We start from the raw sequence: 12,997 nt of genomic DNA on the forward strand, positions 1-12,997 counted from the left end.
ATTGGTCGTTATCTAGACGAACAGACTGAAAGTAAACATTTTCACATGAGGTATTACGTAGAGCGGTCGAGTAAAATATTGCTCCAAATTACCAGTTTTTACTTTGTTACAATAGCATCGTAAGTGGCAATGCATCCTGAATTACAGCAGTCCCCGAGAAATATATTGGTATTTGAGAAATCCAATTTTATGAATGAAAAATCCAGACACGACTTACACGTGCTCAAGCACTATTTCAACTACAAGGTGAGTGCCAGTGAAACACTTTAGACTTCTCTTTACTGTCGGAAATTAAGTGATAAGTAATCCTACAAAATTTAAGAGCAACGATCTTAGTTAACCGTGGGTCGTTTAGTATATTTTCAGGTACTTATCGCGACCATACACGTCGTAAGAGCAATTACGGATTTTTTTGTCAGATTTTAACATCACCGATTTCTACAGGTATCTGTTTTCATACCCGAGTGCGGAATCCTTCCCTCGGAACTGAACGACGCCATCAGCCGTTTCACAAAATATTATCTGGTTAAGGATTTACCTGTGCATGAGTTGTTGGAAGAAGAATGTTTAGAGAAAACTGTAAAGAAAGGTAAAAGGACATTAAAAATGTAATTTTTTCTCACGAGGTTTGTTTACGACAAGACACCTGTACAGATAGTGATCGATATTCTCGGTGGTTTAACTTGCACTCTGCTGTTTGATGTAGGTCGTTTCTACGCCCTGTCGTACAACAGGAGAATCGACCAAGATGATGTTGTTGCCATCCTCCCAACTGGTATGAGAAATTATCTCCCGGGCCCAGTTGTTCAAAAGTAATCCAATGGGATTTCAGATAACGGATTGGATTGAATCTTAAAAACGGGTTGTTCAAAGGGAAAAGAGGGATTCTGAAATCAGATCAGATCACCTAATTCAATCTCGGTTTTAATCTGGATCAAACCTTCACTTTGTGTTGTTCAAAAGTTTGAGTTTGAATTGGGATACATTTGATCCAAAAAATCAGGATAATCCTGATCCCAATTCAAGGGTGAATTTCTGGCACAAAACTTGAAAATTGATCACAAAAGCAATGTTTGATGATTTATTTATATTTTGTACAATTGTTGAACTAGGACAGTGGCGGTGAAAATAAAGTAGAAAATAAGACATGAAGCCTTTCGGTATAGTCAAGGGAAGAAAAATCCCTGTGAGATATCTGTACTCAAACAAAATCTCAAAGCTCAAAACAAAAAGCTCTATTGTCCATTGTATTTTAATAAAAATGACAATAATTACTATTATTCAATTCACCAGTCAGAAATAATGTCTTACAATTGCATCCCTGACCACATGTCCCTCATTTTGAGACAGCATTGGTTGTTTCTCTGGTTTACTGTGGTGTTTTCTGTTTGTTCAAATTAAAACGCATAATGGCTATTTGTGGCCACTGTTGTTCTTGACATAGACAGTAGGCTACACTGTTGGTTCCATTTAATGCACTAGTAAACTGAATTTGGTAATCCTGAAAATTCTGTTTGGATAACAGTGATCCAATCCAGTGTTGCTTTGAAAAACCAGCATAAAAGTAAAATGGATTACCAAATCCTGGATCGCAAAACAAGGGATTTAAAAATCCACATTACTTTGATCTAGATAAAAATTTTTGAACAACTGGGCCCTGCTGCACCATTTTGAACGTGTACATTACCAGTCAAATGCTTTTGCACACCATAGGTTTTAAACATTTTTCCAATTATTTCATAAGCCGCTTTTTTATTCTTCTTAAGCATTGGAAAGTTGAATGAACAACAATAAATGAAAATATAAGTAAAATAAAACAAGTAACACTTATGACATGGAAAGAGTAACAGTGTGACATACTATTAAGTGGTTGTGTGGTGATGGCATAGTCAGATTCTAGGCAGTCCTTCAACTTTAAATGCACTAGTTAACTAGTCTCATCCCATGAAACGGCAGTATTTAATGTCCCTTGTAAAAAGAATTTTTTGGTTTTTCTCTGCTGTTTTAAATGATAGAGGAAGTTATTTTGGTGAATCAAAGAAATGATATTTTTTTTGCTAATAAAGGCACTCAAACAGTGAACATACTGCACATTTATTTGTTAGCAAATAATATTGAGTATATTGTTAGTAAATGTTAAGTGAGTAACATGCAAATGTAGAAAATCTAAGTGCATGCAAAAACTTTTGACTGGTAGTGCATATGTGCATTTTAATGCATACAGCTCTTACAGCATGCTTGCATCTGAATTTTCTCAGGCCAGATGATTCTGTCTGTGAATAAAGACACGTATGAACAACTGGGTTTGGAGGGAAAGGAGTCACAGTACACCCACAAACAGCCCATGAGATATGGTGAGTTCCTGATGGGTACGCTTGATACATCACTATACAAAAGAATTGTGGTGTTTTGTATAGCTGATTTATTCTTATTCCTCTGAATTTCTTTATTTGTAGTGGTGACTGTAGACCTCACAGACAAATCTATGCTTCCGGGTTCGAAACGGTACAACCGAGTGTTGTGGGCACTTAAAGAAAAAGTGCCAGTTAAAATGGACTTCTTGCTGGCCAGACACAGCACTGGTAAGTAGGCTGTTTGTTGTCAAGAGGATGCAGGTTTAGCCACAGCTGTCCTGGTATTTTATACAGACACCCTCATATCACAAAATTCTCAGCGGCAGGATTTTGCCACATCCTGATTGGCTGTTACTTTGTGTGTTTTTAGAGGCCAATGAGGGTGGTATGCTGCCTTCCTGCCTCTCCCAGTACCACTGCAGGGAGCTCCAGGCATCCATTAGCACCCAGAAGCTGAGCAGCCTGCCCTATCCTGTCCTGTGTAGCTGTGACATTCGGGGGGAGGGCTACTGTGAGCCGCACCAGTTCCTGGAGTGGCTGGGGGCCGTCACCATGGAAATCGACTGGTGAGTCAGGTCATGCCTCACTGTGTGTAACCCAGTTTCAGTCGCTGCTGTCGCTACATAGTTATTTAAAACATTTTAAATAAATGACTATTGAATATTGACAGTTCCATCTATAGGGAAGTCACCCCTTCTGACCTTGAGCACAACACACCATTTTTTTTTAAGATAGTCAACATTATCTGCTTGTGTATTTGCTATATATGGGGGGCAGGGGCACCGTAAGAGGGGGGGGGGGGTTAGGATGATAATAGAGGCCCTAAAAAATTAGAAAAATTTCTGGATTGGTCTAGACTGGGTGGTTGGTCTTAATGTTTTGGTAATAATAATAATAATAATAATAATAATAATAAAACATATATATATTTATGTTCAATAATATATATATATATGTATATTTGTTCAATAATATATATATGTTATGTTCAATAATAATATATAATGATATAGTAATTATAGTAATAATAATATTTCTGGAAGAAAGATCATTAATTTTTTTAGTATTATGTATTTATTGTATTATATAAACCATGAAAACTGTCCACGTATATCAGTGAGGTCCAGTCCAAAAGGGCAAAATTTATATGACAACTCTATAGCAAACAACAAGCTGGTGTCTGGAAAAATCAGACCCTCCAAACCACTGACAGTCATTGGGAAACTGAATGCTTGCAGCAACAATGATGCAACCAGCTTCATGTCAACATACTCATGTCCAGAACAACACAACACCTTAAGCCAGGCCTTGCTGTGCTCCATCACTGGCCTCTTGCTGCCCGAGGACATACAGTCGCTGCTGGAGAAGCTGCGGTAAGCTGAGAAGCCGTCGTCACACAGCCGCCATTTAGGCCCGCCCAGGTTTAGCCACGCCCACTGACACTATATGCGACTGTTGCTGTGTTCTCACTATCAGGAGTTACTTTGAGCAGCCCAAGCTCACATCCTGGCTGTCGTTGGTGGTGCATGGCTTTGCCGACAGCCCCGTGTCCTGGGGGATGGAGGAGCATGGCTTCCACAAGGGCGGTGAGAATTTCTACGGTTTTGTGGTCTTCGGGAACCAGGACTACTGGCTGCACATGGGCACCGGGGCGAACGACGGTTGCCCTCCGTGACACGTCTCATTGGTCTGTCAAGTTCTGCACGATTAAGAGAGCAGTCAGGTGAGCAGAGGGCCTGGAAGACACTTGAAGACTTGAAGACACTTGACTTCTCCCAGGTTATCTGAGCTGTACTCAGAAGAATGTTACAGAAAAATCCAGTTCAGGTACTGTAATGTAGTGTTTCCCAACCTGGTCCTCGGGAACCCCCAGATGGGAGCTGGGAGAAAGCAAAAACATGGACTGTCTGGGGGTCCCCAAGGACTGTGTTGGGAAACACTGGTGTAATGGACCAGAGATGGCGTTCCTGTACGGACATAAAAACAGTGTATATTTACCTCCTCTAGAGGTCTGAAGCTGTACTGAGAGGAAACGCTTTCGTTTCGGCCCTTATTATGACAGTTTCTACCATTTAATACAGATTGTGTAATAATCTAAACTAGTGTAAAAGCATCTGTGCTGTAACATTGTTTCTAAATGTACTGCGAGTGGAAGGACTGGTATGACAACCTGGTCTTTTTCCAGTTGCAGGTTTTTGTGTTGCACAGTGAATGGTTTCAATAAATTAACAAAGAGAATCCGTCATGATGTAGGAAATGTTTATTTGAACTGGTTTGCGTTTCACAGCTGAATATTTCATATTAATCTGTAATATCTTCGCAGATTGTACAGTATATTTGTAGTTCATTAGAAACAGGTCCCCAAGAAAACTGCACCAGGAGGCGAGGCTGAAGGCAGATACACTGTAACTGCCCAGCCTGTAGGGTGGGCTATTTAAAGGGGAATTCCCAGCATAGGTGACAGTACAAAAATAGATTGGATATGAACAAAACCTCAGCATATCATCAGGAGTAATTTAAAGGTAAACAGGTTTATTCTCTAGCAAGAGCATAGGCTTGGTTTCAACATCGGTAGGGACCAAATCATCCCTGAACCCCCCACCACCCTACAAACATACTCACACATACAGACACGTTATTACCACAATATTGGTAGGGACATCTCTCTACCGTACATACTAAAATCTACGCCCTTGTTTTCTACAATCCCATCCCTGTCACCACAAAACATGTACTGAATTTTCACACAGCACTTGGAGTACGAATGCTGTTAATTCACAAGTATCTTGGCTGGATTGGGAGATAATGGAGATTCCACATCCATCTTGAACAGCACAGATCTTGCCACACACTTACCAGCACCAACTTCCATCCATTTCCTGAAACCACTTGTCCTACTCAGGGTCGCATGGGATCCGGAGCCTATACTGAAGGCTATGGGTGCAAGGCAGGGAACAACCCAGTATGGTGTGTCAACCCATCACAGGGCACACATGGGCAATTTGGTAACTGCAATTAGCTTCAGCATTCAACAAGGGGAAACCAGAGTAGCTGGAGTAAACCCCACGACAACACGGGGAGAGCATGCAAACTCCACACACACAACCCTAGTGGAGACTCTGGTCCCAGAGGTGTGTGGCGAAAGTGCCAAACACAGCATCACTATGCTGGCTGCAGTGTCAATTTGATTCTCTATTTAAAGCTTTTGTAACAGAGAGAGGTATAGATTCACTCCCGGATGCTCTATGTCCCAAGGTTCAGCGGCTGTACTGAACACCTCTCCATCACATGTGAGTTAAACCAGAGGTATTCAAACTGCAGTGTGCACTTCCTTGGTGGGGCATGAAGGAGTTTGTTGGGGGATGATGGGTAATAAAACAGGGAACTGTGCGGGGGGGGGGTTAAGTGGCAATGTTAAGAAATATAAAAAAAATAGAGATACTTAGAGTGTCCAAAATTTCACCGACTTTGATAAGTTGTGCACAGGAAAACAGGCACATCCTTCTTATTTAGCTGCAAGGTACACTTTTATTTGGGGTCAGTGTGTGTCTCTGTGTGGAGAGTAGATCTGGAGCAATATATCAGCCCTGGGGGGGGGGGGGGTTGTTAAAAAAAAAGTTTGAAACTAATATTGCCAGGTGGAGTCCTGCACAATGAAGTGGGAGGTCTTCTGGACATCCAGAGGCTACAGATGGCAAAAACTGGAAAATTGATAGAAAGGCAGGACTGTCCCACCCCCACAACAGTGGCCCTTCCAATCATCATGGTGTCTCACCTGCACCTACAGATGACCGCACCAAGGTGCGTACTTAATTAGTAAGGCTTGTTCGCTCATACAAAATTAAAAGCAGCCCAACCTTCAGGCTTAAATACTAGGCAAGACATGTCTTGTTTGCACTGCAGTTCATCCTCCCAAAGATATCCCAAAATGGTGAGCTTAACAGTGCTGGAGTTGCAGGTCCAATATTTTGTATGTGGATGAAGGGCACTTAAGAGGCAAAAGATGCTAGGAAGGTGGGGGTCAGAGTTTCCTTAGATGTACTTCATTCAGCTTAACACTTGTAAGGGACCCCTTCTTCCTTGTCTTTTCCACACATGGCTCAGGGGAGGTGGGGGCGGGGTCCCACCTCTCCTTTCCAGTGATACAGATCCAGTTATTTCCACAGAAACACGCACACAGAATTCCGAGACACAGGGTTAATCCCATCGGAGCGCAGAGTCACCACGGCTAGAGATCGTTGACCTTCTTCTGCAAGTATTTGAGGATGGAGTCCAGGCCTTGTGGCGAGCCCCACACCCTCTCGAGGGCCTCACACTCATGCTCATTGGCCTGTTCCAGGGCGGCCTTGGTGCTGCTGCGCACCAGTGCTTTGGACTCCTGCAGGACCTGCGAGCCGAGGCACAGAGAGACAGAGGTAGAGGCAGAAGAGATGGCAAATTAATACCGAAACTGCCTTGAGCTTGATTTAAGAAAAATATACACTCACCTAAAGGATTATTAGGAACACCTGTTCAATTTCTCATTAATGCAATTATCTAATCAACCAATCACATGGCAGTTGCTTCAATGCATTTAGGGGTGTGGTCCTGGTCAAGACAATCTCCTGAACTCCAAACTGAATGTCAGAATGGGAAAGAAAGGTGATTTAAGCAATTTTGAGCGTGGCATGGTTGTTGGTGCCAGACGGGCCGGTCTGAGTATTTCACAATCTGCTCAGTTACTGGGATTTTCACGCACAACCATTTCTAGGGTTTACAAAGAATGGTGTGCAAAGGGAAAATGCCTTGTTGATTCTAGAGGTCAGAGGAGAATGGGCCGACTGATTCAAGCTGATAGAAGAGCAACTTTGACTGAAATAACCACTCGTTACAACCGAGGTATGCAGCAAAGCATTTGTGAAGCCACAACACGCACAACAGCAGAAGACCCCACCGGGTACCACTCATCTCCACTACAAATAGGAAAAAGAGGCTACAATTTGCACGAGCTCACCAAAATTGGACAGTTGAAGACTGGAAAAATGTTGCCTGGTCTGATGAGTCTCGATTTCTGTTGAGACATTCAAATGGTAGAGTCAGAATTTGGCGTAAACAGAATGAGAACATGGATCCATCATGCCTTGTTATTACTGTGCAGGCTGGTGGTGGTGGTGTAATGGTGTGGGGGATGTTTTCTTGGCCTACTTTAGGCCCCTTAGTGCCAATTGGGCATCGTTTAAATGCCACGGCCTACCTGAGCATGTCCATCCCTTTATGACCACCATGTACCCATCCTCTGATGGCTACTTCCAGCAGGATAATGCACCATGTCACAAAGCTCGAATCATTTCAAATTGGTTTCTTGAACATGACAATGAGTTCACTGTACTAAAATGGCCCCCACAGTCACCAGATCTCAACCCAATAGAGCATCTTTGGGATGTGGTGGAACGGGAGCTTCGTGCCCTGGATGTGCATCCCACAAATCTCCATCAACTGCAAGATGCTATCCTATCAATATGGGCCAACATTTCTAAAGAATGCTTTCAGCACCTTGTTGAATCAATGCCACGTAGAATTAAGGCAGTTCTGAAGGCGAAAGGGGGTCAAACACCGTATTAGTATGGTGTTCCTAATAATCCTTTAGGTGAGTGTATATTCATTAATGTCAAAGCGAGGCCAATTTCACTTGTATTCGGAATGGTGTTGCTTTAAAAAGATATATGAACAATATGCTCAAAATATGGAAGAATATTTAGTGTGTGTATTTGTGTGTGTGTGTGTGTGTGTGTGTGTGTGTGTGTGCGTGCGCGCGCTACAGGAAGGTGGTTAGCCTCTGTCTTTACAGCAATGACCCAGAGGAAGCCATTTCCTGTCTAAGGAGCATGGATGCTTCTATGATGCACACGTGCTGTTACCTTTCAGCAAGATACACTGACTGGTGAAAAATGCCTAAATGTATGACAAATAAAAGCTATAAAAATCAAAACCTTAGAGAACACCTTAAAGTGGATTATGCAATTCATAAATTCCCCTTTTCTATATAAAAAGTGAATTGAAAGCATTAAAATATCTCTCACTATTAATGGTGAGGAGTCATGGGCTGATCAGGGGATACAGACCAGCAAAGGTCACCCTGACATTAATGTTGTTTCATAAAACTGACAAGACATTCTGCTTAAGTTATGTTCACTTTAGTTAATATAATTTCTGCTCTCCACTGGAGCTGTATCTAGTTACATAAGGGAGATTTTTTGTGGCATTTAAGCAATTAATAATTAGAAAACAGACATTGGACAAAAGAAGAAAAACATGAGCACAATCTTTGTGAGGCTGTGAGGAAAAGCAAGAGTCACAAAAGAATACAAAAACAAATTGAACGATTAATGACTTACGAAGGAATTACAAGAGACTAGCTCCTTAATGCGCACCATGACCTCCTGCATGAATGTCCCTGGCCAGAAGACCTGGGACACCAGGCCCTTGGTGCAGGCCTCCTGGGCTGTCAGCTTGTGGCCACTCAGCAGCATCTCGCTGGCCTGGGGGGAGGGGTAGGGACACTGTCAGCACGCAGGACCTACGTCTGTCCAATATTATGCCTGTTATCATTAACAACACCTAAGTCACAGTCAGCCCTTTGCAGAGAGAGGGGCACCGTGAAGGTGATTTGTTTTGGTGTAGTGCTACTGCCACCTAGTGGCTCAAGTTGTAATCATTAGGTAGGAAAAGAGATTGAACGAGCAGGGCTGTATTTCATTCTGATCCAACATTCTTGCATTCACCAGGCTATCTCCATGTGAGGCCTATTCATCATCACTGAGAGCACTATCTAACTGTGCGTAAACTGCAGCAATGTCATTTTTGCATTTTTGTATGCAAAATATGACATAACCATTTGAGGGATCTTGCAACCGAAGGGCACTGGTAACCAGTGACATCACAGGATGCAGATCAAAGGAATGGTGTTTGTGATGTAAATAGTTCAATAACTTTCTGGTTACATGTCACTGGTTACCTCACCGAAAATCATTATCTGATCTGAAACTTGGGGAAAAAAACAGTGTGACATGGATCTAACAAAACTAAACTTGCAAATTCATGCTAGAACTATGCCACCTGATACTGTGGAATTTCCCAAACTTTTAAAATACACATTGCATTTTATATTGATATGTCTGTTTATTCAAATATCCACTGCATCAGGGGAAAAAAGTATTCAGAGATTCCACTGAACAGGTTGAGCTCTCAAGCCGGAGCAGAAAGAGGAAAGTGGAGAGCTGGCCAGGAGGAGAGAGATTACAGACATACTCAGAAATGCTGGCAGTGAGAGAGCAGATGAACGCGTGTGTCTGCCAGAAACTATGCATTTTACAAACTTCCAAACGTTAACGTCTATGCTGAAGTGGCCAGACAACAACTAGATGAACCTAAACAACCATTGCATACAACTGTAAAACGGAATGTCCATTTACAAATGTAACATGAGAGACTTTGAGGTTGAGTTTTTGTCTGAATTGAGCTGTGTAATGTTGCAAGACAAGCAGAAGAATCATTAAAGAGGGGAAAGAGAAAGATTGGGAGAGGAGAAACGTATTTATATAAGGGATGGATGAATGGATGGATGGACAGGCATTTTATTAATACTGAAGGAAGTTGCAGGTTTACAGTATCACAATGACCACATTTAGGCAAGTTTATGGATTAAATAATGGGAGGACAATCAGCTGAGGGGCCACTCACGGAGGCCAAGCCCATGATGCAAGGGAAGGTGATGGAGGAGCAGGCATCAGGCGTCTGGCCGAAGGTGCTGTAGGGTGTTTGGAACCAGGCCTTCTCGTTGGCCCAGACAACGTCACACAGTGGCAGGATGGCAGCAGCCAGGCCCACCACCGGCCCATTCACCGCTACCACAATGGGCTTCTTGAACTGGATGAAGGTGTTCACGAAAGTCCTGGGCATGAAGAGGAGACCATGATGAGTGTCAACTGACCGTTGCCACGGTGATCTGCCAGCAAAACACTGCCCATGCTCATTATGGGCATCCATCCTGCTTTTATAACTTTTCCTGCACCACTGCACCATGGAGTAGTACCATCATATAGGAAGACACTCTCCATTTTCCCAGAATGCTCTTAATGTTGCTCTTTCTGTTTATTGACTAGTTGTCTTATTAGGTTCTTTACTGGAAAGATTTTGTGTTGCTCTTGGTCAAATTCTGCTTACACTTGTACCTGGATATTCAGCGGAAGCTCAATCTAGCTGCAGCTATGCCTCGATGACCCCTTCACAGCCGTTGTTTGTAATGTTCTGTATTTGGACAAAAGTGTTCGCTAAGTAAAATATATATAAATGTAAGAATGGTTTCCAAACTGCTGCTGGTTACAAAAAGCAAAAACAGCAGCAGTCAAGATCAACAATACTGTACTCCCTGTTTACACACGACTGTGTGTCCAGACACAGCTCCAACACTATCATCAAGTTTGCTGATGATACCACCGTTGTCGGCCTGATCAGCAACAACGACGAGACGGACTACAGAGAGGAGGTGAGACTCTTGGCAGAGTGGTGCCAGGAGAACAACCTCTCTCTCAATATCAGCAAAACCAAGGAGATGGTTTTGGATTTTAGGAGGCAGGATGCAGCTCATCCCCCTATCTACATCGGAGGAGGTGCCGTGGAAAGGGTCAGCAGCTTCAGGCTCCTTGGGGTCACCCTCAGTGCCAACCTCAAGTCCTCAGACCATACAGCAGCGGTCACCAAAAAAGCCCATCAACGACTTCACTTCCTCAGACGCCTAAAGAAGGCTGGGGTGTCCACCTCTGTCCTCACCAGCTTTTACAGGTGCACTGTGGAGTCCATCCTCACAGGGAGTATTGCGTCCTGGTACGGCAGCTGCACTGCTCAAGACAAGAAAGCTTTGCAGAGGGTGGTGAAAACAGCTCAGAAGATCACAGGCACACCACTCCCTGCAATAACGGACATCTATAGCATGCGCTGTCTCAGGAAAACCAAGAACATCCTGAAAGACCCCAGCCACCCTGCATTGGCACTTTTTACTTTCCTGCCATCAGGCAAGAGACTCAGGACAATTCTCACACGCACGACTCGATTCAGGAACAGTTTCTACCCCAGTGCCATCAGGCTATTCAACAATCAGTAATTGTGGTAAAATCCCTTACTGTGCAACTTACTTCACACTATGCACTGTCACTGTATATTATGCACACTCAAACTATGCAACTTAGACTATTTATTATTATTATTGCTGCTACACCACTTTGTCTTTGTCTTCTATGTCTTGTGTGTATCTTGTCTTATGTTCTGTCTGTGTGGGGGGGGGGGTTTCAAGTAAGAATTTCATTGTGCTCTGTACGCTGTACTTGGTACACATGACAATAAACTTCAACTTCAACTTCACATCCAGACTCTTTCTGCATTATGAGATGTTCTCAGTTAACTTGACGCCACAGACAAGGCAGACAAGCATCAGGAGGTCCAATCACTCCCATCAAATTCTAGATGTGTGCCAGAGAACCTGGAGGAACATGATGATCCATAGAAGACAGAGAATGTGACCATCAGTTGCAGAACATGGAGAACATCTTCAGGAGCCAGAGAACATGGAGAACATGACCAAGGTCACAGAACATGGAGAACGTGACCAAGGTTGTGGAATACAAAGAACGTGACTGGGGCTGCAGAACACGGAGAATATGACCAGGGTCACAGAAAACGGAGAATGTCTTCAGGAGCCAGAGAACACAGAGAACATGACCAGGGTCGCAGAACATAGATAACGTCACCTGGAGCCAGAGAACACAAAGAACATGACCAGGAGCCATAGAATATAGAAAACGTGAACAGGAACCATGTACACACACTAGACTTGTAGTCAAGACCGCCTAAACCAAGACCAAGACACTACCAAGACCAGAGGGTATCGAGACCAAGACAAGACCAAGACCAAGACCAAGACAGACCGAGTCAAGACCAAGACAAAGTCGAGACGAGACCAAGACCGAGACCGAGACTCCCTTAACTTTTGTGTGCTGTTGAGGACTGACATGACGGGTACTGACTGGTCCCAAAGTCATCTGACAAAACAGCTAACACCTCCAACAACTGTCTAAAGGATGGGAAATATGAGTGTGCTACGCAAACAGGCGGAAGCCAGAGCAAAACGAGTTTTATATATAGTTGTAGTATATCAAGTCTATAAAGCAAATTAAAGTATAAAAGCCTATAAAGTAAGCATCGGTAATCAAATTCGTTTTGTCATTCAAAGTAGGTCTAATAGGATTTTTAAAATTTAACTTAACGCTGTTATTGAAACTTTATTTTATAGAGAGCTGAAAACAGAAAGCAGCATCAACAGAAAAAAATTGAGGAATTTAAAACGTGGATGCTTAGCCTGTATATTCTTTAGACTATTAAACCCACTGATTCATTTATTTTTAAGCCTATTTTTGTGTGGAATGCCATTGCCAAACGTGTCCGTTGTTGCCTATATGTTGCTTAAAAATAAATATTATCTGAGTGGCAATGTTGCCGTTGCTCATATTTCTTTATGATATAATGCTTCGGTTTAAGGTGACATTTGTTAGGCATGCAGATTATTTGTCAAATTGAAGCGAGACTGGAGCGATTTGACTGGAGCGGGAGGA

The 12,997-nt window shown here is 42.8% G+C and overlaps 2 protein-coding genes across 5 annotated transcripts in view; one reads left to right on the forward strand and one right to left on the reverse strand.

Annotated features, from left to right (window-relative positions):
- rpp40 (ribonuclease P/MRP 40 subunit) lies at nt 1–4,599 on the forward strand. The gene is made up of 8 exons (XM_023841194.2): nt 1–246; nt 445–589; nt 707–775; nt 2,259–2,354; nt 2,457–2,582; nt 2,725–2,920; nt 3,593–3,727; nt 3,831–4,599. The coding sequence occupies exons 1-8, from the start codon at nt 130–132 to the stop codon at nt 4,027–4,029; spliced, it is 1,083 nt and encodes a 360-aa protein (XP_023696962.1). The 5' UTR covers nt 1–129; the 3' UTR covers nt 4,030–4,599.
- LOC111858972 (chromodomain Y-like protein) overlaps nt 4,597–12,997 on the reverse strand; it is a 27,389-nt gene continuing 18,988 nt past the window's right edge. For 3 of the 4 annotated variants that reach the window (XM_072711355.1, XM_072711354.1, XM_072711356.1), the window contains 4 exons: nt 10,074–10,284; nt 8,729–8,872; nt 7,348–7,404; nt 4,597–6,741 (listed from right to left, as the gene is read on the reverse strand). In XM_072711355.1, the coding sequence (XP_072567456.1) occupies nt 6,583–6,741; nt 7,348–7,404; nt 8,729–8,872; nt 10,074–10,284 (571 nt within the window). In that variant the 3' untranslated portion in view covers nt 4,597–6,582. The remainder of the gene's footprint in view (nt 6,742–7,347; nt 7,405–8,728; nt 8,873–10,073; nt 10,285–12,997) is intronic. The other variant, XM_072711357.1, reaches the window with a different exon arrangement.

This window comes from Paramormyrops kingsleyae, chromosome 4 (genome assembly GCF_048594095.1).
Source record: "Paramormyrops kingsleyae isolate MSU_618 chromosome 4, PKINGS_0.4, whole genome shotgun sequence".
Lineage (NCBI taxonomy): Eukaryota > Metazoa > Chordata > Actinopteri > Osteoglossiformes > Mormyridae > Paramormyrops > Paramormyrops kingsleyae.

Bases quoted from the DNA above. Each gene is read 5' to 3' on its own strand.
- rpp40 (XM_023841194.2), top strand. From the start codon at position 130: ATGCATCCTGAATTACAGCAGTCCCCGAGAAATATATTGGTATTTGAG. The intron at 776-2,258 runs GTATGAGAAATT...GAATTTTCTCAG, and splicing joins TGTTGCCATCCTCCCAACTG to GCCAGATGATTCTGTCTGTG. The intron at 2,921-3,592 runs GTGAGTCAGGTC...GAATGCTTGCAG, and splicing joins GTCACCATGGAAATCGACTG to CAACAATGATGCAACCAGCT.